Below are 27428 nucleotides of genomic sequence, written 5' to 3' on the forward strand. Positions count from 1 at the left end.
ATTTATAATAATAATAGTGATTTTATTGTTATCTGTACAAGTGCGTACCTATATATTTGAATGGTTATGTTACTGGTCCCTTCGGGTAATATTATATAAGTCAATTTGTAAAAACCATGTATCTTCTAAAAATAATAGTATTATTTTATACTTTAACTGTTTCGAGGTCATCTTTTAAATCGTGACAGCTCGATTGTGTCAACGTTGAATGGATGTATCAACATGAACAAGACAGTGTTGTTGTTTAATTTATAGTGTCTTCATTCAAATATAACACGTTCGTTCAATTTGATGAATGAAAATGGGAAATTGTGATAGATCGCTGCCAGTTTTGATCCTGGACAATAGATCATATCATACTTGAAGTTGGATATGCCTGCAGTGGCAACTCTAGCACTTTTCAGATGGTAGGGTCAAATATACTACCACGATGGTCGCGCATTATAGCTTCTTGGGTTCCAGGTTCGAATCCTGGGTCTGGCAAGGACACATATTGTTTTTTCAATTTGTGTATGAGTTAGAGTATGGACCTAATAGGTTGAGCAAATGGCTGACATCCATTTCTCCTAAACAAACCTTCACTCTGTGGGGGCCCATATGATCCTATTAGGATCGGACATGGTCGAAAGAAAAAGAAGAAGAAGGGTCAAATATTACAAACTAGTATTACATACACCAATACGCCACCCTTATGCTTTATTATAAATAAAAATCTACATCTCCGCGTTAAAACAATGCATTCAAACAAAATGACACCTGTCACCTGTATACATTATCATATCGACTCTTCGATCGATTTTTCAAAATAGGTTTTATCACACGACTAAAATATACGTTGTGTCCAAAGGATGTAAGCTGCAAATGCCGATTTATTATGTAAATTTAGCTAACAGTTTAAAAAACAAAACTGGAAAGTGAAGTTGGAAAAACGACTTAACCATCATTTTTGTTATTTTTTTTAATTAACTCAATAATTAATATCAGATTAGGGATATAAAAAAGGAGTCATTAAATATCTTTTCAAAGTTGTCTGTTTTGTTTTTTAATTTTTACCGAAAACCATAACCAAAACGTTTTTGTGTCTCCTGTAAAATTTGATTTGTGTGGATTATGCCCTTTTTCCGTTCCAGAGTCGATTGATACGATAAAATAATAGGTAGTATCACCTTCGAAGGGAAGATAAGGAGCGTTAGGTATTCCCTATCGCTTGGTGGGCTGGCTGAGAACATCGTCTGAGGTTATGGAACTTCGTGTGTTTATAGAGAACATCGGATGGTTGAGTAGAACGGCGAGATTTAGCCAAGAAAGATTACAGGTTATTACGTCATTATGATATACCTAGCGTTATAAAATGTATAAATTCTTGCGGTCTGTGCGACTGCCGCAACATGAAAGCCAGGTATCTCTATCTATACTCAGTCAGAGCTCACTTTGAGCGTAGCAACCTTAGTCCTGGGTAGGGAATCCAATCCCGGGATCCCGAGCTATTTTCGATACCTATGAATCCCGGGATTGATAAACATAATCCCGGAATTTCGGGATTGATTTTTTTATCAATTTTTATGGAAAATATAACAGAAAAAATACTTTTAATACAAAATAACTACATTAGAAATAAACTGAGTTTGAATGAAGTTTGATGTGTAGGTTGCCGATTCATTTTATTTTTTCACATAGATTATTAAAAATGAGAAAGATTGGTAAAAAAACAATGCTTCGCACTTTTAACAAAGTAATTCTACCATGATATCATACGTTTTACGGCAGTTTCATATTTGGCTGACTAATTAGATTTATGAAGCGGAAAGGCCATAAGTACGCCATGATTATTTGCTTTACTATTTTAAATCTCGCTGATCTATTCATTATGTCTTTACTATCAGAAATAGCAATCTCATATTAAATTCACATTATTATTTATATTACAATATTATTTACTCCATTAAACTTGTGTATTTCCAAGATTTAACGTATACAATATTAACAATAAATGTCTTAAATAGTATAAATTATACTAGATTTATTGTTGACCGATTTTATCAATGTTATTTGTAAATATAAAAATTTTATATTAACAATGGAAAAAAATCCCAATCCCGGGACCAGTCCCGGGATCCCGGGATTGTCAAATTGTAATCCCGAAATCCCGGGATCAGAATTTTGGCTCGGGATTGGATTCCCTAGTCCTGGGTATCTTCTCCTAGGGTTTTCCCGGCCTAAAACTGAAGTAGATGCTTCACATCGCCAATGTAGGGCCACGTGATACGCTCGATTAAGACCGGGTGTGGTGCGTGGCGGGTTTTGGTTTGGAGGGATTAACTTTAATGCCGCAACATGAAGTCCGAGAGGCTCTCTTCGTCTCATAAATATTTTCTATCGCCGGGTCGAGAATTTGGCCGACATATTACTGTGTGCTTTCAATCATGGTTTTTACACAACAGCTCACAAGATGATTTTTCGATTCAAATATTGTGTACAAGAAACACACCCCTAATAGAAGGAGATGTCGTATCGATCCACGAACAAAATATATCGGACGGTGAAACGAAAGACTTGTTTGAAAAGCGAAGGTAAATGTAATTTTCACAGCTCAATACTTTGCTAGAAAGTGGGAAAGGGCATTAAACTTAGAATAATTAATACTGCAGCCTCAAATTTAGGTTGCTTCTATTAATTAGGTAAAGATATTAATACTGGAAAACTTTGCTGATGGCTGATAATCATAAAAAAATGATTAGTATTAAGGCGTTATGCTGATCCTTTGCCATTAATTAGAAATTACAGAATTGATCCTTGCTGAATGTCTACAATTTTATTAATCATAAATTATAGTCATGCTAGGTTTTAGTACGCTTGTTTCTAGACTTAATTTAATGTATGGGAAACGGGTAGGAATTCATAATATACATTAAGGGCTGAACACGATTCTCTGCAACTTTTGATGTAAAAGTTGCCAAAGGGTGGCTATAAAATTGCCTTATCTCGCAATCAACCCTCTATAAGTCAGCTCAATAATAATTCCGGCCTCTTCAGAGTTTTGGAGGAGATTTCCTTATGTGATGACATTTTTGGAGGTGTTAGTAAGGTTACGTCATAATAAATAAAATATACATGGAATATGATAAGAAATGCAATCTTATAGGACACGCTAAAACTGGATCTATCATTAAAAGAGTGACAGTGTGTTCACCCATTATAATTACTCACACCGTGACTCTAAAGTTCTGATCAAATTGAGGTGCATGTCGCCTACTATCACGTGACGTCACAGAAAGCTGCCGCTACAGGAAAAAAATGTGTAATGTCGTTTTTATTGGTGTTTAAAATGTTATCAGACTAATGCTCTCATCATGTAGCACATTTTGAACCTTTAAACGAACATTGTCAGTTAGCAAAATCTGCCGAAATCACCAGAACAACAATGAGGTCACCTCGCGTTGAGCTGCACTGCATCGACACCTGCATGACTCAATGAACGTTTTTATCATCTTCTACATGCCTATACTTTTCGCTGTCATGTCAAAATCACGTTTTTTTGGCACTATGTATTTTCTATAAGAATGTTGTCTATTATCAGCTATGGTCTGCTGGTTGGGTTCTGGCCAAAATATTATCTATGGATGTCATGTCGCAAGTAATTTTAACGTACGCACACGTAGAAACTGTAAAAATTAATTGAAATTAGCATGGGTAGGTACCTAATTAATTATAATTCAAATTACTAATACAATACAGTTACACAATCTTCGTCGGTGTTATTCTTCAGTGAATTTACAGAGATGGAGATCGTTCAAAAAATTCTGCAAAATGACAAACCATAGACTCAATTTGTCGCCGCGACAGCGTGACAGTAGGCGACATGTAGGCGTCATGCACTTAAGGTGACGCATCAGTGAAACGGCAAATAATTTTCAACTGTAGACGCGACGAAATTTTGGACTCGCTCGCATTCAGTGAGAGAACGTCGAGCTATAAACACGTTACTTTGCTTCGTGATGGCGACGGGCCAATTAATTCTTAAATCGTGTAAAGATGACTAAAAACGTTACCCATTTACTTTAAAAAGAAAACATGTCAATGAATATATTATTATTGTTACTAATAGAACAATAAACAGAACATAAAATGGACGTATGTTGGATTTATATGACAAATAATATTTCGTTTGCGCATCGCCTAGCAACGTTCTTTTTAGACCGTGCCTCAACTGATGTACGATTCTTACAATATATTCAAACATTTATGCTGCAGAATCGTATGAGAAAGGGGTGGTTGGCAAAATCGCACTTCAAGCATGATGCCCAAGTGCGAATTCATAAAAAAATGTCGCAGGTTTACTTAGTACTGTGTTGATAAGCTCAAAAAATATAATTTGTTTATAAATATATATTTTTATTAACACAGTAACTCAAAATAAACATATAATACGTGACAATAATATTATAATAACACAAATCAATTAATATTAAGGGGGGACATGCTCGTCGAAGGTCAAAATTGAGTTTTTATCGTATTTTCAAACCATGATCCTGGACACTCCTTAAACGTTGTAGATAATCTATTTATATAATTTTGAAGCCTTATTATCCTTTATAGTTATTTTAAACATTTGATGACTGCATAAAGTATTTTTGTTACATAAAATAGTATTCTTTTAAACCTCTCGCTCTAATGTTTTAGAATATAGTCATATTTCGGTACATAACTGTGCAGTGGTGTTAAGATTTTTTACATTTATTAATTTTTAAACGCATTTATAAAACCATTAGTATAATTTATTACGAGATAATTTTTGTAAAATATTCACGATAAAAAATTATATTGATAATCTCTGTGATCCCAAATTTGACAAGAATTAGGCATTTTATTATAAAAAAAATCGGCAAGATTAACACATTTCAAGATGATTCTAAAGATACTTATTATAAGCTATGTCTTTGACCATTCAAGTGTGATAAACATCTTATGAATAATGATTGCTTTATAATAATTATTGACCTAAGAATAAGGTAGTGTTTTTTTGAAATACGCCATTTCTTTTGTCATTCCCCAGTGGTTAAGCTACAACATACGGCCGTAGCCATAAATTGACAAACTATAATTGAAATAGAGAGTAAAATGATATTGACGCGCGTGTTTGAACATGTATCGTTAAAAAAAAAATTAAAAAAAATTCGGATAAGTACATGTTCAAACACGCGCGTTAACATAATTTTACTCCCTACTTTAATTATAGTTTGTCAATTTATGGCTATGGCCGTATGTTGTAGCTTAACCACTGGGGAATGCCAAAAGAAATGGCGTATTTCAAAAAAACACTACCTTATTCTTAGGTCAATAATTATTATAAAGCAATCATTATTCATAAGATGTTTATCACACTTGAATGGTCAAAGACATAGCTTATAATAAGTATCTTTAGAATCATCTTGAAATGTGTTAATCTTGCCGATTTTTTTAATAATAAAATGCCTAATTCTTGTCAAATTTGGGATCACAGAGATTATCAATATAATTTTTTATCGTGAATATTTTACAAAAATTATCTCGTAATAAATTATACTAATGGTTTTATAAATGCGTTTAAAAATTAATAAATGTAAAAAATCTTAACACCACTGCACAGTTATGTACCGAAATATGACTATATTCTAAAACATTAGAGCGAGAGGTTTAAAAGAATACTATTTTATGTAACAAAAATACTTTATGCAGTCATCAAATGTTTAAAATAACTATAAAGGATAATAAGGCTTCAAAATTATATAAATAGATTATCTACAACGTTTAAGGAGTGTCCAGGATCATGGTTTGAAAATACGATAAAAACTCAATTTTGACCTTCGACGAGCATGTCCCCCCTTAATATATCTCAGTACCGTTTAGCATTGATAGCGTTTTGGACCAATGTTCTTACAATAATTCAACAACTGGTTTGATTAAGGATGACCTAAGGGGGAGTGTTTCAACGAACATCTCGAGTGGCTCCAGGGTGTCAGAAGTCAATAGTTCCCTGTTCAAATCCAACTCGTGTTCCCACATCGCGCGGTTGTTCATGAATCGCATTTCAGGGCGTTCGATCCTCATGCGCATGGGCAGAACCTCCCTTTCGTACAGAGGCTGTAAATTTAATGCAGAATGAACAAATTATTAAATAATACATTTAAAAAATTAGAGTAATATCTATAGGCGGGTCCAGGGGAGTTCTCTTTTTATTGTCATTTACATTTTCATACTATTATCTAGCAATTTTGTGTCTTTAATAGTAGAAAAGGGTGCAATTTAGTTAATAATTTTATACATTTTGTGTTCCCTGGTGCCTATTGTGAGTGGAATGTGTCGCGCCGGGATTAATGAGTTATTATTACCTTGGTTACTCTATCTATTATAATTGCCTATTGTAACCAAGGTATAATATTTTTAATAAACCATTTCTCCTATCTCACCTCCTATATAATGACAACAATTTAGACTCTAGTAAGTCATACATGAAATGCTTATCAAATTGCGTTATTATTGACTATATATTGTTGTGTATTAAATCAAGGAATATCTCTCGCCAAATATTTTTAGTTAAAACGTCTACTTGAACTTGCTAGCAAGCTCGTAGCATAATTGGTTAATGAAGAGATAGGTGCGACACCAATGGTTGGTTATACGCGTTCAAATCCCGTCGACTTTCGTATTTTTTTCAAATATATTCTTTTCTAGTATATATCTGAGGTGTTTTCTAGTTATGTCTGTTCAAGGCATAATAGCTGAATAATCCCGTCGTAAGACAATCCACAGGCTGTGGGTACAATGGAATAAATGCACTGGTCCTCGTTGTTTCCACTCAATGAATACTTGATAATATGTATTTGAATATAATTTTCCAAAAAGGGCAGGCAGTTAGTATAGTATTTGAGTCAACTTACCCGCATTGAATCAGCAACGTATGGCATGTATCTCCTGGGGAAAAAGTTGATCCTCTCGTTCATGAGTGGTTCTTCAAACCTGATGACTTCCCTCTCGAGGACGACAGGATTTTCTCTTCTGAGGTTGTCGATAAGAGGAAGGTTCTCCACGATGACTTCTTTCTTGAGAGTTGGGTTTGCCACCTCGATAACTTGCTCTCTGATGATTGGTTCTTCTCTGACGATCTCCTTCTCGACTACTGTTGGAGTCTCAACGGTGAGGATATCGCGTTTGGTGTTGATGTGGTTGATGATCGGGGCGTTGATTGGCTCGATGATCTTCTCAGGGATCACGGCGGCCAATGAGGCCGAGAAGAATGAAGAAAGGCAGAAGAAAATCTGTGAAAATTATTTAAAAATTAGTCAATAAATACTGCACATTGTATATCGCTGTTAAAATTCTTATTCATATTCCAATTTTCATTACGTATGTATGTAAAATAAGATTGTTATTAAACCATAGAAAATGACTTCTATGAACTAATAATTAGTATAACTCTGAGCTCTATCATATTATATTTGCGTAGTCAGCAATTTTGTTAAAGTAATACACACTTTTGGCCACGCTACGAAAATGGAAATGCAGACACTACAAATAACATTGGGATTCAAGTTCAGATATCAGTTGGAAGACTGCCATCTTAATAAAAATGTTTTTATTGCCCAATTAACTTATTTAAATAAATGAGATTGGGATAGATCACTTTTGAAAGGGTTTCTAAGTACATTTTATTCATATTTGTTTTATTGTAAAAGGTAAATTACCACGTTTAAGCTAATAAGCAGAGTATAATATGGGGTTCGACGGAGTGGAGGTTATATCAGTTTTTTTATGAAAAATAGTTATCTATTTTTTGCTATTGAGCATTGTATTGCCACTGGGTCCTTGATCTCAGTCAAACCTACATCGAAACACAACATATTATTGCTAAACACATTATTATATTCAAATAAATAAAAAAAATGAATAATGGTAGTACTTACGAAAAATTTCATTTTGTTTGTTTTTTGTGCTCTGCTGTCAAATAAAGAAGAAGTGTAACTGAAAGATACTGAAATAACACTGAATATAGATTTAAAAAAATAACTCTTCTTATATATGGCAACACAGTCCATTAGAAAAGAGTTCCTAATTTGAGAAGAGATACTTCCTAAATCTATTAAGTATTGTTTTGAATAGTACTCGCTTATCATTGTTTTGATACTTGGGGCGGTTTTGAAATGATAATAACCTTCTAGAATTTCTAGTCATATTAGTAATCTATATGTGATTTAGATCTACATGTAATAATTAGCGACAGTTCTAATAATGATGTAAAATGCACCAGTGGCTGCGTTGCTTTTAAACAATAGGGGGAAATTTTATCACCAAATCAGCAAAATAGTGTTTTTTCAGGTTTATTTGACAGGTCGATTTACAAGACGGTGGCTGAAAACCATTCAATCCGAATCGACTTATTATTATATCGGTTATGTAATCAATATTAAATAAAGGTTGTGATCGAGAAATCTAAATTAATATTATAAAATTTTCGAGTATTCTCATTTCTTGAGAAAATATCATTGAGAATCTTGAGAATTTGGCTAAATTTCCGACTGCAACGAGAATTAAAAACAACTGAATGAAATATCTTAACTTTCACTAATTATGTCTTTTATTCAACGAATAATTCACTAGATTTTAAGAATGTACCATCCTAATTATTGAACATACATAATTCTGAAAACACAAATATGGAGAGCGCTAGAGCAGGTATTAAAAAGGCCAATAGTTAAAATGTGTCGCAATTAACCATGGCAGTCGTAGCATAGTGGTAATGCACAAGGGCGCGATACCCAAAAAGACGCAGGTTCGATTGATTCCTGCCGGGTGTCTTACTTTTTTCAAAAAAGTTTTTTTTTGTTGGCTATATTTTCTCATGAGTGTTTTGAGAATAATGTATCTTAACTTTCATTAAAAACAGAATAATATCTTAAAAATTCAGATTTTTTCCTAGAAGAGCGAAGAAAGTGTATCGATTTTCAATCAGAATTGACTATTTATGGGCGGAAAAGAATTGTTGGTAAAAGAATCTTAAAAAATCGGCAAGAAGAGGTAATTTCATAATATTGTCAATTTCTTGACGATCTTGAGAAATCAAAAAACTATTTTTTTTATTCTTGAGAAAACAAATAGGGGATAGATTGCAGGAGTGCGGAGTTGGATCCATAACCACTTCCGGTGCTGCCACCATGCTTTTCCGGATAATACTATCGTCATGCTAAAGGAATCACAAAATTAATCGTGTATTAATATTATGCAAATGAATCCGAGGCCCATTATGTACTAAGTTATGGAGGTGAAGAGTGAGAACCACGACGAATTCTTGGCATGGCAACATGACTTTTCGTGTACCTATACTATGGTTTCAGTTAAACGAATTTCAAAATAAACTACGTATGTCATATAATGTAAACGAATACGATGCACGTGCCCGGTGCCTATTTTACGGAAGTGATACCCGGGCGGTAGCCACCTTTGCTGCTGCCTTGGTTAAGTGAACAGTATTTTACCAGGAATGCCTATTAACTATTCCCTTTACAAAATAGTTCCTTGCTCTGAATCGAGCAAACATTTACAAAATATGTATGAAAAATATAATCCATGGTATCAGATACAATGGGCCCCTTCTGTTATTTGAATTCTATGCATATTTAATTTACCAAACTCATGGACTTAATTTTTGTATCAAAACTTTTAACCCCCATTGTAAAAAAAATGTTAGCACTCTCCTGGCGTATATATGTAATCGTATGATAAATAGAAACAATTAGTTAACCAGTCTGAATATTCATGGAGGTACATATAATAGGTCTGTGTGACAAACCAACAAACCCTGTGTCCGGGGCCGATGCAAAATATTTCATGGAGTCGCTCTGCACCATGACGACGAGTCCGGGAGATTCTTCGCCCACAATTCTCCAATCACACTCCACTTCGCTATATATTATGGAAATATGCACCACTGAGGTGTGCCTTTTTTTCAAAATAAGTATATATTTTGCAGAAACAAGCATGCTGTACCAGATTTTTGGTTTGCCAAGTTATTCTATTTTAATTTTCACAATAATTATTTCCTTGTTAGGTATATATTTTCTTTCGCAGCATATTATTATTTTGACAAGTAGATTTATCTATACATTTTTTTTTTTTTCAATATTTGTAGACAATATTTTTTTTATTAACATCTAGCATTAATTATTAAAAAAATATATATTAAAACTGCAGAGACCCTTTTTATTATCTTTACATCATTATTTACAGTGACGTCCCGTGGGGGTAGGCAGATTGAGCGTCGCTTGGGGGCGGCAGTTACTCGAAGGGCGGCAAAGCGAGGAGAATCATTTGGAATATATAGAAATAGCTACCTATAACGAAAATATCTTTCCATTAAAACAATCTGCTCACTGGTTTTATCGGGTTTGCGATATCTCGTTTACTTCCGTTGCCCTTCAATATCTTTGGTGACCAGAAACGACACGTGCAGATTTGCGAATAATTACAGTCTGATATTTTGTTAGTAATGTATCCATACAACACATTTCTTAGATATTGGACTCATGAAAGGATGATAAAAATACTGTATAAAAAAATGAGGCGGCATTTTGGCGCTGGCTAGGGGCGGCATTTTATCTAGGGACATCACTGATTATTTATAATAATTTAACAGTCAGTGACAAAGGGTGACTTTTGGAAAGAGGTAGGCTGTGAAGATCTTTGAAAAAGAGCACAATATAGGTACTACTTACTAATGAATACGTACACACTAATGACGACGACACACAAATTCAATGAAACTTCAAAAATTCACGGACGAATAAAATTGAGCGATGAGCTTAAATTAGGTATTTTTGAAAACATTTATACACATCAAAAATCATTAGATAAATTTTATTTTTATTTTTAAAAACAATCTATTTATTAATATGCGATTAAACGCCATAGCAAATTTTTTTTTTTAATTTATCTAATTATTCGTTATTTTGGACAAAGTGCAGTCATGACAACAATATTATGCGCGTAGATTTTAGGCTTTGCAATAGGATCCTACCATATTTCTTACAATTCGATAAACTGAATGAGGTTACGTGACGTAAAGTCCATACGAAAAAATATCACAATTCCTTGAGAAATAATCCGACATTTATTAAAGTACGACAAGAAGTAGTTTTTAGTTTTAAATTTTTGCTGATTATTTATTTGCAATCTGTATAATCTGTAATAATACATTTCAACATATTATATGACATCTGTCGTTGGTAAATTAAATTATTTTTATAGAATATAAAATAATCAAGTGATTATATAAATATGTCAATATGCAATTAAAAAATATTTTTCTTAAGAAGATAGGCTTTAAATAATCGCCAAGTATGGAGTCTTTGCCACTGTAATGTAATATGGTTATGTGATAAAAAGAAAAATATATAATGGGCCTCGATTTTGCTTCCCTGACAATCCTAACATACCAACTAAAACTGGTAGTAAGTAGAATCGAAACATAATTATTTTTAAATTCATTTTGTAATGGCGGGAATCGGGTGATATATTTTTCTTTTAATTGAAAAATACATATTTTGGTGAGATTTGATTTATTCAAAATTAAACAGTTGCTCGGGTGAAAGATGACATGCAATAATAATATACTTAATTACAGTTTAACAAACGGGCTTTTATAATCTATACACATACCTACTAATTTATTACAAAACTGTGGTACTTTTATTATGATATTATGAAGTGTCAATTATAATAATTTTTATACATAATTATTATTAACATTAAAAATCATTTGTAGATTGTAGTTTATGATAAATTAGTGTGTCTTCCCTAAAATAAAAACTTATGAGTAAAATGATGTGGTGATCTTTCATAGATGTTTTACAAACAAGCTAAGGGGGTGCGAAGAAAAAAAGGGTTGATGTAACGGCATGGCATGGGTCAAAAAGGCACGTGTATAAATCAATGACGGTATTCGTTTAGTTAGTGAAGAAGATGCTTACTTTCTTAGAATATTTAAATATTTGAAAAAATGCGTATTTTTACAATTTGAGGCTTTTACTATATTAATATTTTTAACAGTTTAAAAGCTAAAGCTAAGCTACCAAAAAGTTTTCGCAGATTAGAATCGATTGTGATTCAGATAAAATGAGGTTGATAACGTCAGATAATATCTGACTCAAGTCATAGAAAAGATGAACTAAAATGGAGACAGTTTAGGCAGAATTTTGAGGTGTACCACAGTGGACACGGTCTTCATTAAAGTGGAGAATAATAATGAAGCTTGGGTGCAGCACTCGAAATGGAGAATCTTACGAACCGGAGCGCTCGGTAATTTTATGAAAATATTAACAAAGTTATCTAATTTTATGTGTTTTATAAAAAATAAGTGTGTGATTTTTTGTTATATTGTGGCCATTCTAGCTCAAATGGTAAAATTATTTTTTCCATGGGACGGAACGACAATGTTGCCGATTTTACGACCCGGAACGGCGCTCCGGTGCGTTCCGGTCCATTTCGAGCCCTGCTTGGGTGTAAAAAGAACATGAGAGTATTCTCCATCACCCGAAAATCACATGGTGCATAAATTAACATGATTTGGATGACAGTATTTTTTTGTTAAAACCGACCATAAACAAACATGTAATAAAACGATGTTATTTTTTAGATTTGACAATGACGCTGCTGTATCGTCATTTGTCTTCACACATCAATTTTACTAAACAAATTCAAACGAGAATTGATTTGAATTGATCTGCGTAGGTACTCGATCGGTTGACTGGGGGTGCGCATTCGTGGAATAAAAATCTAACATATATTGTTTTTCTTCAATCTCCAAAATGTTTGAGGAAAATTATTGGTTCTACGCCATGTTAGGCTGTGTTTCTCCGAGGATTTCTCGATACAGGCTGTTGACGACTATTATGAAGTAGCACGTGAGGGCTGAAAACAAAAGAAAAAATAAGCACTTTGGAATAAGTCGAGATATCACGATACATGTTACAAATTTTAGAAAATAAGTCTTTTTATTTTTATATAACTTTTTATTTATTAGGTATATTTTTTTCATATCATTTTTAGTGCGTTTTTTGAGACTCATGAAATCGCACTGAAATTAGCATTTCAGCCTCACCTAGTTGATGTCATAAAGTAAAGAGCTACATATGGAATTGATTGATCTCCTAGTGACCTAGTAGATGATATTTTCACGTCATTGTTTGATGCTAAGAAAGATCCAATTGAAATATGGAAAAATGCCGTGGAATTCAAACGCCTTCGGCAACATGCTTTCCTGCTTTTCAACCACATATTGCTGTGAACAGGGAACTCAGAAATAATGGGAACTGAAATACATAACGGGTAAGGCGAAGCAGGTAACCTACTCGAGTAAGGAAGAATCCGGGTTAAACTTACACACGTGTTAAGAATACGTTTTACGTCGAATACTAAAACTGCTCTCGGTTTATGCATTTACGCTCATTTAATGTTGGTGTATTACACACACTATTGTACGTGCATAATGCGTGCTTCATTTTCGTAGGACACTCACACATTCAAAACAATGCATCAAGATGCGGCGTATTGAATATAGACTATCGGTATTCTATTTATTATCTGTTCTGTGGCTGTGGATCTACATTCTCCTATCTAACCCTAATCAAGACACGATTAAGGTCACAATTATTGACAGATACCCATTTAGAAAATCAACTGAAACTGCGGACCTCTACGCTGCAACAAATATCTCAATGCTTTCCAAGAAAAAGCAGACACAACCCAGTCATTGCATGCTTGATATTAAAAGCTGTCAAATTAATAGATAGTTTTCATTAATTTAAAATATTTACATCCTTGTAAATATATGTACCTATATTATAATGTATGTATACATTTGAAAGGATATACCTGTAAATAAATAAATTAATACATTTCATTGTTTTCCTTAAGCGTTGAGCGGCGCACGCAACTCAAACGTATAACCAAAAAAAGACATTGTCTGCGAACATTTTCACACACGATTATACGTTTGAGTTGCGCGCTCCGCTCAACGCTCCGCCGAACGCGCGTACGCTGGACTCGATTTACGCGGTTCACTTTTACGCGGTCGAGAAAAAACAAAAAACGCATTTTTTTTTTTGAAAAAAATAACTAATTTTTTTTTAGAACCTATCTACCGCGTAAATTGAGGGATGGCTGTACATGCATTTTTATGTATGTTTCTTAAACGCTGCCTTATTTGATTTAAGATAAATGAATGCGGCCTTCTGACAGAAAAAGGTTCGTCGCCCCTGCTCTATACTCTATCTACAATTTAGAGTGAAAACCAAAACAAGAAACAGATTAAATGTTGAGATTAACATGAGGTTGGCATTAACGAAAACCCAACCACGAATTTTGAAGCTGGTTAACGACTGCAAATTCAATCGAGATACATTTATCAATCAATTATTCTGTTACATTGTTAAAAGATGTCCAAGCAGAATAGAAAGTAATCACTGGTGATCCCGAAGGAAAGTCATCGTGATGGTATAAAACTTCCAAGTGGAACGACATAATAAAAAAAGCTATCGAACTAACAATTGTTGAAACAATCCGATCAGCAGATGGATTAATATGATTATTGGTAAAGCCTGTAATTTAAGTGATCACCATCCTCAGAAATAAGACGAAAGCCAATGGTGTAGTACCTAAACTGTGTTGAATGCTCATCTCTGAAACTATGTGGCGCACTGGCCGAAATTGTAATGCAATAGTTTAAATTAAATTTAAGTAATATATAATAATGTCACTCACCAGTTCCAACGGCAAGAGCAATGAAACTTGTTAGTCCCAAACCAACGAGTCCAGCTACAATCACCTGGATGATCACAATTATGTTAGATAAGAAGTAGAACACCGTACCAATAGTCGTGATGATTACCCAGAAGCGGAGTAGTTTGTGAGACCTCTGTAAAAATATAGAATAATATAATACAGTACAATACCACATACGGTCATCACAGTGCATGCGTAGTCTGCGCATTGCGTGCCGCAAACCGGTATCAAAATGTCAGTTATTTGTGATGAAAGCACTAGCGCAGGTAGATACGACAGGTTTAGATTTCTGTTCAACACTCCAGCAACTTCTAGTATTTTTTCAGATAAGGTACGGGTTGTTCGTGAAGTTTTATTTTGACAGATTACGTTTACGGGGATGAATATTAATTCATACAAGAATATTTATCATTCATGTAATGCAAAGTACACCGAAAAAGTGAAAACGTAGATGGAAATACATTATATAGACAGCGAGACGAATACCTCTGCATGAGGCAACTACTCGGTGTAAAACCAGAATTTAAAAGTTAAAGCGAAATTTTACGAACCGGAGTGCTCCATAAGTTTACGAAAATATTAACATTGTTAGGTATCCAAATTATTGTAAGTAAGTTTATTTTATAAAAACACGGGTGTTAGATTTTTATTATATGACATATCTAGCTCAGACGGTCAAATTAATATTTCCACGAGACGGAGCGATAATTATGGGGATTTTATGAACCGGAACGGCGCTCCGTTGCGTTCCGGTTCATTTCGAGCCCTGATTTCAAACTAAAAATTGAAGTGGCCCGCATTCTAAGTCTGCTTAACGGTAGCACTTTGCCTAGGGACGTCACTGATAACCGCTTTGTATACGGACTTACACCGTTTTATTTTGGATCTTGGATTTGGATCTGGATATTTATTTTTCATTGTAAAAAATGTGTATCAAGATTTGAGGCTATATTTATGTAAGTATTATTTATGAGTAAAATTATATATCAATAAATAAATAAATTTTGTGAATGTTGAGTTGGTAAATAATTCAAAAAATATATTAAAATTTGATTTTTTATTAATTCATCACTTCTGAATCGATTATAATCGCTGTATGCCAAAGATGAGTTATCGTCCAATACAATAATTAAATTACAATTATCATGTGCTATATGAGACACGGATGAATCGCGTACGTTTTCATCAACCTAATCCACTGTTATATTAATAGACTCAGGTAACGGCTTATTTTGTTTTATTACGAAAGAAGTATAAATTATAACGCGCGTACATAAGTACACACCGATTTTTTCAAATAATATGTACCTACACTTCTGAGGTTGTTTAAAATGATTCATATTTAATAAATAATGCTTCATTCGGAAATCTTGCGTGTTACATATTTTTTAAATTAATTTATTAAAAACCATGCCCTTGCTTTTTCGTATTCGATGGATTTTAATTTGATTAAAAATAGTTTACTTGAATTTACGAAAAATCCGAGCTTTGAATGAAGCGGCATGTATTTTGTTTTAACCAAGGTATCTTCACTCATATTTGTATCCACTCTTAGTTGCATATTTTTATTCAAACTCATAATGAAACCAATTAGAAATTGTGATTAGTTTGTTTATTATTTCATGTCTTTTAATAATGTTTCCCACCCCAATTAGATTCATATAAATTTAGGTATTTATATTTGTATAATTATTCATGTTAATACCTATTAAGAATGTATTTTTTAGAAAACGATTATATATTTGTATGTTACTACTGATGATAAAAAAGTAGGTACATTATGTAAAACTAAGAGTTATTTTTATATTACAGATATTATTATATATATCATTTTTGGGCAATTATCGAGCGTTCCTGTTCGTAAAATTATCCATTTCGAGCACTGGAACTGGCCACGATTACATAATAGTTAATAAGATAAAAGATGGCGGATCAAATGAATATGATATAATTACAAACCTTATTGACTCCAGCGATTAGGCAAGCAGATATGATGACTCCGATTATGCCACTGATGATTTCTATGATATAGACTGCTGAATTTGTCGATAAGCCATCATCATCGCTGTGGATATTCACTATACTGAAAATGGCCGACCCTATGTAAATGAGTCCACCAATCTAGAAAAAATATGAACAACAGTTTTTACTATGACTAAACTGATACAACTATTCTTCAGTCATTTCAACAAAATATATACATAATAGAGAGAAATAAATAGTTACTATGTGGAAACAACACCAATAGAATGCTGCCTATTAATGAGTACCTCCATATCCGTAAATTTGTACGTATGTAGTTGGCCGTATTACAGTTTAATGTGAGATATTGTATCGGAAACCGATGGCGGTATATAACTGAGATCAATTAATTAAAACACTTAAAAATACGTAACAAAACCACCAGAATACAAGAGAAAGATGGAAGAAAATACGTAGGTAACTAAATTAGAAATAGATCTTAAATAGATACAATCATATCGTATATATTTATATAAAATTCTCAATGTTTCAAAAGTTGTTTAGCAAGTAGGTGCTCGTAAATATCAAGTATGAAATATCTGATAACGAGGAAAGTGTTATTATAAATTATTTGATCTAATAAAATCGGAAAATGACTGTTTGCAATGAACCATGAGCTATGCGTCATGATTTTTTATTCCAATGCTATAAGGCCATCTCTTTTCTGTACGTCAGTATGCTAAAATGTAATACGTACACTTTACGTGTAACCAAGGTTTGCAATATCCAGACATTTAGGTTTTAAAATGCAGAAATTTCTCCATTCAAGTATTTCTTAATTATTAGAACATAATATTATTTACTTCCACCACGAGACGCCTTTAAGGATCTCTGTCACTCGTCGGTATTCTTGCAACTTCCCATTTGCCATACCGCGTGAATGGTAAGAGTGGTCTTCCAGGATACCGGACTTGGATGGTTTGAAGAAAAGGCAAGTCAGGTTAAAACTCTCTCGAGGCATTCGTAGCATGTTGGTGTAGGTATCTGGGAATTGATTTTTTACTAAAAAAGTTTACGGCGTCGTTAGTTGGGCTGCTTATCCGGTAAGCTACCCAAACTCTGACCAGTGTGCGCAAAAGAACATGGCAGTTATACAATATGCGCATATGTAAATTGCGGCAAGCAATTATTAATGTAGGTCGCAATTGGGTAACATGCTGACTGTCGCCTTACTGCTACCTCGCAGCATTTCGATGACAAGGCTTGACATTGTCGACCCTCACCGACGTATCTCATACTTGCAGAATGTGCTGACCGTAGATACAGTGATATGCGATTCGCTGATTATCACGGAGCATTTACTGACACGGCCTGTGGTTATTGACCCTCACAGCACAAAACGTTGGTTTTCTTTGTGTTGATTTTCAAATCAAACGAACTCAAATTGAATTGTTACACAGCCTCTTGGTTCCAAATTAATGCAACTAATGTAACACAGATGGGTACTTACAATATTTAACCATCCAATTATCAACGCGCCTGTCTCCAAAGTGCATCCACAGCAGCATGTCTTCACTTGAGGAACACCCATGTTGTATAATTGTGCAGCTTCTGGAAAAGTAAAAAAGTCACAATATTATTAATGCACCAGTGATGTGTCAGTTAAGCCAGAATTCGGCAACAGATACATACAACTACTGCATGGAAACATACCATTTTGGTGAAATTTATATTTTAATGAAAAAACAATATGTACCTCACTAGCTTTGTTGTGAAATCGGCGAATTTGTATCTCCACTTAAAAAAATAATACTTAAAAACGATAATCGTAAGGGCGAATATCCACTTGATGTTACGGATAATAAGGGAATGTGACATATTAGACCTTTTAAAATATTATATTATAAAGCCTATTATAGAGACAGTATTCTTTCTAAGCTTTATTATAAACTTGTTATACATATTTAATCATCCACAGGAGACCACAGGTGATTAATAAAAATGTCAAAAGGTAAAAATCCTTCTCTAGTAAAATAGCATTTTGGTTAATTCGCCCTTTTTACAAAACAACGACGATATAGTGGTGTCTGTCGTGTTTCTCTGTCACCGGATTACCTACACCTTACCAAAATCTTACTTATCAAAAAGAAACAAAAATATATGTTATATTATAATACTCCGTTTAATAGCTTCAAAATTCTCAGGGAAAATTTCCTTATCAAATACACTGTTGCATTTTATTAAATAATTATTATAGAATTTGCCTTTCAAAAGTGAATTTTTGCCCCTTGACCCGGTTGAGAAGCACTGCTCTAACGTATATTTTATGTCGACTAGTACCTACTTTATACTACGTGTTCTTAGGTTTTGTTCAGGACTTGGAAAGTGTTATCAAATTTTAACAGAGACACAACCGAAATGTCAAATTTATCAAAACATTATGTTTAAAAATAACTGTATAGTCACTGGTTCACATTGGCAATTGCTATGATATACCTACATGCTATAGTATACGAGTTCAATATGTCAAAGTAAGATAATAATTATTATATTAACACATTCACTTCAGGTTGCTTCTTTTTAAAAAAAATAATTAAACGCATGATATAAATATATATTTTTTTTTCATTTTTTCGCAAAATAATATACATCATCATCATCTTTAGGAGTACGAACACCTGCGGTGGATTTAGACTTTCTGTTGCACTCGTACCAATCCGGATAAATTAATCCACGAAATGCGGTGACGTCCGCTGCTACGGTTACGGGTGATCTATCCTTGGACCCATCTACTCAATGTCATAGAATTATTAAACGGCCCTTTTTGCGTCTTATTATTATTTTTTTTGCGTCTATTTGCGATTAGATTACACTCTTTGCCGGTTCATTGTCATTAGATGACCTAGCCAGCGCAGTCTTCCAATCTTAATTAATTCTAGTGTGTTACTATCTTCGTACAGATCTTAGAGGTATTAAATAAAAAGAGGGGCAAGACATCAGCTTTCTCATGCAACTGAATGAAGCAGGCCAACAATGGCCGACAACTTAAAAAAAATGCAGGGCATCATGGAGGATTTACTTTGGCCTTTTGACAGTCATTATGACGTACTAACATAATATAATGTTAGGGTGGAAGTTTTGCCGCAACTTGATTGGCAGCCTGCCTCACCATACTTTCATATAACCTACCGCCCCTAGGTACAGACCGTATAGCTCAGTATTGAATCTTTTCCTTCAATTCAGGCCGTCCCTAATTGGCTCATAAAAACGGCAGGGAATTAACTGTCCAGGTTTACAAATGAATGAATCAATCAAGCGTGATTTCAGTTTGATGAACCAAAATACATATTATCTACTATCTACCTACCGTGAAATAGATTTTAACGATCGATGAAAGATGATTTAAGATACTTGTAGGGCGATGCCAAGGCCCAGTATGGTCAGGCGTGACACGGAACTGTAATTTTTGATGGTAGTGCCAATTATTGCTCATACTTCGAATGCAATATGGTTAACTGTTTGTAGAAAATGTTGATATTTAAATAAAGGGTAATAATTTTAACGAAATATGCAATCGGAAATCTTCATGTATTGCGTACAGGACCAGTGACGTCCCAAGACAAAATGCCGCCCCTAGGCAGCGCCAAAATGCCGCCCCATTTTTTATACTTAGCGTATTTTTTATCATCCTTTCATGACACCAATATCTAAGAAATGGATACATTACTAACAAGACCTATATTCTAATTTAAATGCCATCTCTGCTTCAATAGACAAATATTGCGAGTCCACGGTTTCAGATAGGTGAATTTTAAAATACATGTAACAACTTCCAAAACTCGCGAGTGACCGAAAAAATATTTGGATAAATTTTAAATTACGTAAGTATGTACCTACCTATAATTCAAATGTGATTCGCAAATCTGCGCATGTCATTGCTGACCACCAAGGACGCGACGTTCAAGGACAACGGAAGTAAACTAGACATCGTGAACCCGACAAAAAAATACAGTCCTGTTAAGCCTGTTATAGTAATTAATACACTTTGTTTCCAACCAGTGAGCTGATTTTTTAATGCAAAGATATTTTCGTTATTACTAAGTTTAGGTAGCTATTTCTATATAAGTATACCTAATGATTCTCCTCGATTTACCGCCCTTCGGGTGACTGCCGCCCCCAAGTGACGCTCAATCTGCCTACCACCACGGGACGTCACTGGAACAGGTTACCGCAATACCGCATTGCATTCTAAAATAATCAATAACTAGCACTACCATCCTAATCCGCAATTTAGTATTACAGCCTGAATAATAGTCAGCCTTGGGCTAAGGACAAAACAATCTTGAGGCCTTTAATATGGTAAAATCGGCTTATAAGTAGGTAGTGTTAACAACACAATGCTGTATTGAACATAAATAATTTGGAAATACCTCAAAAACATACATACCTAAGACGTACCTATTAGACAAAATCTTGAAAAAAATTACACCGAACAGGACTTGAACCTATATTCGACCGAAACAGACACTAACGGTCCTAATAATTATTATAACGCATATCAATGGCCACGCGCATTCGATAATCACTTGTGGATGGGACAGGTCGCAAAAAATCCCCATAATTATATCTGCAGACCGGGTGCTCATATCTAGATTAAAAATGCGGAGTGTCTGAGTATGGGGTATATACCCGGAAATAGGGTCCGCGGGGTAAATGCGGAAATTATTGGCACCTTCTAGATTTTTTTTAACCCCCCTCGCATTTATTTTCTAATCTCTTACTTTAAGCACCAAGGTGTATGGTTGCTACATCAGTCCCGTGCAGCTTCTAAGCTTCTATGGCACTAAAATCCTTTCATTCTAACACGTTTATAGCGTCATGTAAGGTGGCCGTGCACAAATCGCGGCTGCATAATATACATGACGGGTGTAGATGGGGTAACCCAAATCAACCCCTCTCAACCCTGCCGCGTTTAAAATCAATAACAATTTATTATAGATAATTTTTCGAAATGACTCCTCCCACCATTTTTTTTGTGTACGCGTCTGGTGTCTTATAATATTCTTATCATGGTAAATAATATTGAGAAATTTTCCCTTTTTCGTATGCCAAATACCTAATCACCTACATACATTTTTATCAGTCCAAGTTTGATAACCTTTCTTACTTCTTTGATTTCAGACGGAATCGTGTAATTCAGTACTAATATAATTAATTATGTTCAGATTTGTTTTACTCATCTTGAATGCGATATTAAAATAAAGTCATTCAAATAATAAATTTTAATATGGATACCTCATCTGTTTGGGATGTCATGGAATGTTTCATGGAACATGAATATTTTCGAACACAAATACGAAAAACAATACAAATGGAAATCCTACATATGAATTTACATGTGAATGGAATATTACTTTTTCCATCTCTTCATCAGGACCTCTTGACTGAGGAACCCGGAATATTTAGCTGTAGCCACTGAAAGAACTTTTTTACTATTAAAGCAAATTTGTGGTGTGTGTTTATCTCACTTATCAGATCGATCCGCCTCGCCGGGCCCCTCCTGAGCCCGGGCCCCCAGGCTAGAGCCCTGTCAGCCCCCCCCCCCCTTGTGGGGGGCCATGCAAACGACCCTAATAATTATGATCGTGAGGCCAGGTGTTTATCGCTAGACTCAAAGTGCGGAGTGTCTGGGTATGTGGAATGTGCCAGGAAAAGTGCGGGGTCCACGGTGGAAGCGACGAGAAATAATAAGTAGTAGACGGGGTAAATATGGAAATAAATGGTACCGGTTATATTTCGTTGACCCCACCCAACAAAAAATAAATAATAAATTATTATGGATATTTTTTCGAAATGGACCCCCCCAAACTATTTACTGTGTGCATGCCTGCTACTAATGATATACGATACACATTTGGCACAGAATACAGAGACGCGTACCAACACAGAATATGAAAAACATAATCATCATCCAATATTATTTTGTACGTTATATGTGGTGAAAAGAAGTCATCAATCAGGGAACTCAGAAACAATGGGAACTGAAATACCTAACGGGTAAGGAGAAGCAGGTAACCGATCTCGAGTAAGGAAGAATACGGGATAAATTTAAACACCGTGTCAAGAATACGTCATACGTCGAATACTAACCACTGCTCTCGGTTTATGCATTGACGCTCATTTAATATTGATGTAATACACACACTATTGCACGTCTATAATACGTGGTTCATTTTCGTAGGACACTCACACATTCAACACCCTGTATCAAATTTTACTGTATTGGTATCGGCAATTCTATTTATCAATGTTATCTGTTCTGTGTCACCAATACATAATAATTATTATTGTTCTGTCATGTCACGATGGTTATTAATTTTGTACAATATGACACTAGGTAGGTTATAAATTTTTGAATAAGCTTGAGAATCTATTTTATTGTGCAATAGTATCTGTTGGGTACTGGACTCACGGTACCTACATATATAAAAGTTTGATACTATTTATAGGAATGATATCACTAATCAGCGATGATTTTCATTGACGCAGATGACGCAATAGATTCGTTAGAAGATTTAAAAGGGACCTCGAAACAGTTAAAACAAGTGGTGCTGTTATTAAATTATTCCTAAATATTAAAAATATATTCTCACAAATCGAGTAAAATATTACGGAAAGCATAAGAAAATTTTTGCAACCAAATCTCAGTGCGTCGGGTCTTTAGGTCTATCTCGACACCGGACATTAACTTGATTGAATATGTAATTTTTGATTTAGAAGGAGACCTTCGATGTTTAATGAATGTTTCGAAATGGCTTGATTTTTTATGATTTTATAAAGTACCTACTTGTATTTTTAATTTAAAAAAAAATCAAATGAATAATATGTTTTGGACATATTTTTTTAAAATCACTTACCCAATATCAACGTTCAGCAGTCGATAAACAACTGATTTTGGGGAAAAAAATACGTTTAAAAATATAATGTTTATAATATTAACACATTGAGTCCCTGCGATGAAACACAATTATTATGACTAATATGTAAGTACGTAAAATAGTCTGGTCGCGACTCGCGAGTCCATTGCATCTATTAATAACAATTCTATACCCAAGACTGCTATCGGCACCTAACGAGGGTAGTTTTGTATCGAAGTATTATGACTTCAGTGACGTCCCGTGGGGGTTGGCAGATTGAGCGTCGCTTGGGGGAGGCAGTTACTCGAAGGGCGATAAATCAAGAATAATCATTAGGTATAAGTATATAGAAATATGTACCTAAACTTATATCTTTCAATTAAAAGGTTCAGCTCACTGGTTGGAAACAAAATGTATTAATTAACATAAAAGGTTTAACAGGACTATATTTTTTTTGGTCGGGGTCGCGGTGTCTAGTTTACTTTCATTGTATTTGGACGTCACATCCTCGATGACCAGCAATATTTTGTATTAGGTATATATTTGAATTATAGGTAGGCAGGTAGGTAGGTACATACTTACCAACATATTTTTTTTACCAGTCACTTGCGAGTTTTGAAAGTTTTCAGGTGTATTTTTAAATGTATCTGAAACCGTAGACTCGCAATATTGTCTATTGAAGTAGAGATGGCATTTAAATGAGATTTAATGATATATATTTTGTTAGGAATGTACAATATCCATACGATACATTTATTAGATATTGGAATTATGCAAGGATGATAAAAAATACTGTATAAAAAATGGGGCGGCATTTTGGTTCTGCTTAGGGGCGGCATTTTGTCTAGGGACGTCACTGTAGGACTTATTGTAAGAATTTTAAATACTTCGATACAAACATATGAAAAACAACCCTCGATAGCTGCCGATAGCAGTCTTGTGTATAGAATAGATGCGCATGAACGTAGTATAACCTTGTATTGTCGAAAGACAAAGGTTTTTTGACTGTCTCTGGTTCAGTTTTTTAGCAAATTAAAAATTTGCCGGGTGTCACTCTGGCACGTTGGGAAAAACGACGCCATCTTGGTAACTTGGTTTTGTAATAAAGCTATTTAAGAACTTAATAAAAAAATGTTTAATGTTTCTAAAAATACATTCTAAATTATTATCGTACCTATCATCAAAGAAGCAGTAAAAAATAAAACTGTTGAAAGTTTAAATTTTATTATAATTAGGTGTAATTGCTAATTTTCAAAAAAATAGTAAAAAAATATCATCTGGATTAGGTAAGTAGTTATTTTGTTATAGGTAGATGTATAATAAAATGTTGTTAAGGGGGGACATGCTCGTCGAAGGTCAAAATTGAGTTTTTATTGTATTTTCAAACCATGATCCTGGACACTCCTTAAACGTTGTAGATAATCTATTTATATAATTTTGAAGCCTTATTATCCTTTATAGTTATTTTAAACATTTGATGACTGCATAAAGTATTTTGTTACATAAAATAGTATTCTTTTAAACCTCTCGCTCTAATGTTTTAGAATATAGTCATATTTCGGTACATAACTGTGCAGTGGTGTTAAGATTTTTTACATTTATTAATTTTTAAACGCATTTATAAAACCATTAGTATAATTTATTACGAGATAATTTTTGTAAAATATTAACGATAAAAAATTATATTGATAATCTCTGTGATCCCAAATTTGACAAGAATTAGGCATTTTATTATTCAAAAAATCGGCAAGATTAACACATTTAAAGATGATTCTAAAGATACTTATTATAAGCTATGTCTTTGACCATTCAAGTGTGATAAACAGCTTATGAATAATGATTGCTTTATAATAATTATTGACCTAAGAATAAGCTAGTGTTTTTTTGAAATACGCCATTTCTTTTGTCATTCCCTAGTGGATTGACAAACTATAATTAAAGTAGGGAGTAAAATGATATTGACGCGCGTGTTTGAACATGTACCGTTTAAAAAAAAATAAAAAAAAATTCGGTTAGGTACATGTTCAAACACGCGCGTTAACATAATTTTACTCCCTACTTTAATTATAGTTTGTCAATTTATGGCTACGGCCGTATGTTGTAGCTTAACCACTGGGGAATGACAAAAGAAATGGCGTATTTAAAAAAAACACTACCTTATTCTTAGGTCAATAATTATTATAAAGCAATCATTATTCATAAGATGTTTATCACACTTGAATGTTCAAAAACATAGCTTATAATAAATATCTTTAGAATCATCTTCAAATGTGTTAATCTTGCCGATTTTTTGAATAATAAAATGCCTAATTCTTGTCAAATTTGGGATCACAGTGATTATCAATATAATTTTTTATCGTTAATATTTTACAAAAATTATCTCGTAATAAATTATACTAATGGTTTTATAAATGCGTTTAAAAATTAATAAATGTAAAAAATCTTAAGACCATTGCACAGTTATGTACCGAAATATGACTATATTCTGAAACATTAGAGCGAGAGGTTTAAAAGAATACTATTTTATGTAATAAAAATACTTCATGCAGTCATCAAATGTTTAAAATAACTATAAAGAATAATAAATTTCAAAATTATATAAATAGATTATTTACAACGTTTAAGGAGTGTCCAGAATCATGGTTTAAAAATACAATAAAAACTCAATTTCGACCTACGACGAGCACGTGGGCCGTTAATGAAGATTAAAAAAAAATAGTGGTTTCAAGTAAATTAGTAAAAATCGTGACATGGACGCAGCCTCGCGCAGATGCTCCAATAGGGGCCTCGCACTTCTAGGACCGGCCCTGCATATGTGGGTAAGGTTATCAAAGTATTTAGGCAATGTAATATGCGTCATCACTTAATTAAAAAATAATTAAAAATTAAAAATACAATCGTAATTAAAATTTGGTGTATGTACATATTGCGTTTTCTGTATAGAAAATATTTTTGGTAAATTCATAGTATTAAGGTTTTTTAATATGTATTTTAAAAAACATCGATTTTTATATAAAAAAAAATACCTAATAATAAGGTACATAAGAGGAGGTAATTTCTTTTTAGATTTACAAAGTACTTTATGAAACTGTGGACATACATACATATTATTAAAATTGCAATACAGTAGAAGCTCGGTTGTCCGGACTAATAATTGATTATTATTCGAATTTGACTTTGAAGTCCTTGAGATAGAGTTTGCTCTTCCTTTATCGCGTGAGGAGTTATTTTACTAATTTATCCCATTTCTTGTCGTTGGTCATTCCTTTTTCTGGCAATACCCAAACCCGCGTCCCAAACAACTTTTTATACATATATTTGGGAGGCTCCTTTGTTTCATTAAGGCCATACCTCAGTTGAGACACGGTCTAAAAAGATCGTCGCTAGGCGATGCGCGGATTGCGGGTCGCGGGTGCAAATGAGGCATGTCAAACCAAATATAATTTGTCTTATAAATCCAACATGTGTCCATTTAATGTTCTGTTTATTGTTTTATCAGTAACAATAATAATAATAAATTCATTGACATGTTTTCTTTTTAAAGTAAATGGGTAACGTTTTAAGTCATCTTTACACGATTTAAGAATTATTACGGCCGTCGCCATCACGAAGCAAAATGACGTGTTTCCAGCTCTACATTCTCTCTCCGAATGGGAGCGAGTGCAAAATTTTGTCGCGCCTATGGTTGAAAATTATTTGCTGTTTCACTGATGAATCACCTTAAGAATTTAGCTTCCA

The 27428-nt window shown here is 33.7% G+C and overlaps 2 protein-coding genes across 3 annotated transcripts; both read right to left on the bottom strand.

Annotated features, from left to right (window-relative positions):
- Positions 1–5868: 5868 nt before the first annotated feature.
- LOC147070906 (uncharacterized) lies at positions 5869–11182 on the bottom strand. Its single transcript, XM_085948721.1, has 3 exons — positions 7941–11182; positions 6918–7295; positions 5869–6120 (listed from the first exon to the last, which is right to left on the bottom strand). Exons 1-3 carry the CDS (start codon positions 8148–8150, stop codon positions 5914–5916), a joined length of 795 nt encoding a protein of 264 aa, XP_085804847.1. The 5' UTR covers positions 8151–11182; the 3' UTR covers positions 5869–5913.
- A 389-nt stretch (positions 11183–11571) lies between these two features.
- Positions 11572–23723, bottom strand: LOC147070907 (uncharacterized). 2 transcript variants are annotated; one of them, XM_085948722.1, is made up of 5 exons: positions 23691–23723; positions 18284–18384; positions 16771–16932; positions 14791–14944; positions 11572–12939 (listed from the first exon to the last, which is right to left on the bottom strand). In XM_085948722.1, the coding sequence occupies exons 2-5, from the start codon at positions 18362–18364 to the stop codon at positions 12860–12862; spliced, it is 477 nt and encodes a 158-aa protein (XP_085804848.1). In that variant the 5' UTR covers positions 18365–18384; positions 23691–23723; the 3' UTR covers positions 11572–12859. The 2 variants fall into 2 exon arrangements, with proteins under 2 accessions (XP_085804848.1, XP_085804849.1); XM_085948723.1 differs by lacking the exon at positions 23691–23723 and adding an exon at positions 19118–19245.
- Positions 23724–27428: the final 3705 nt, after the last annotated feature.

This window comes from Rhyacophila brunnea, unplaced genomic scaffold (assembly GCF_057557595.1).
Source record: "Rhyacophila brunnea isolate RB1 unplaced genomic scaffold, BYU_Rbru_1.0 scaffold_21, whole genome shotgun sequence".
Classification (NCBI taxonomy): domain Eukaryota; kingdom Metazoa; phylum Arthropoda; class Insecta; order Trichoptera; family Rhyacophilidae; genus Rhyacophila; species Rhyacophila brunnea.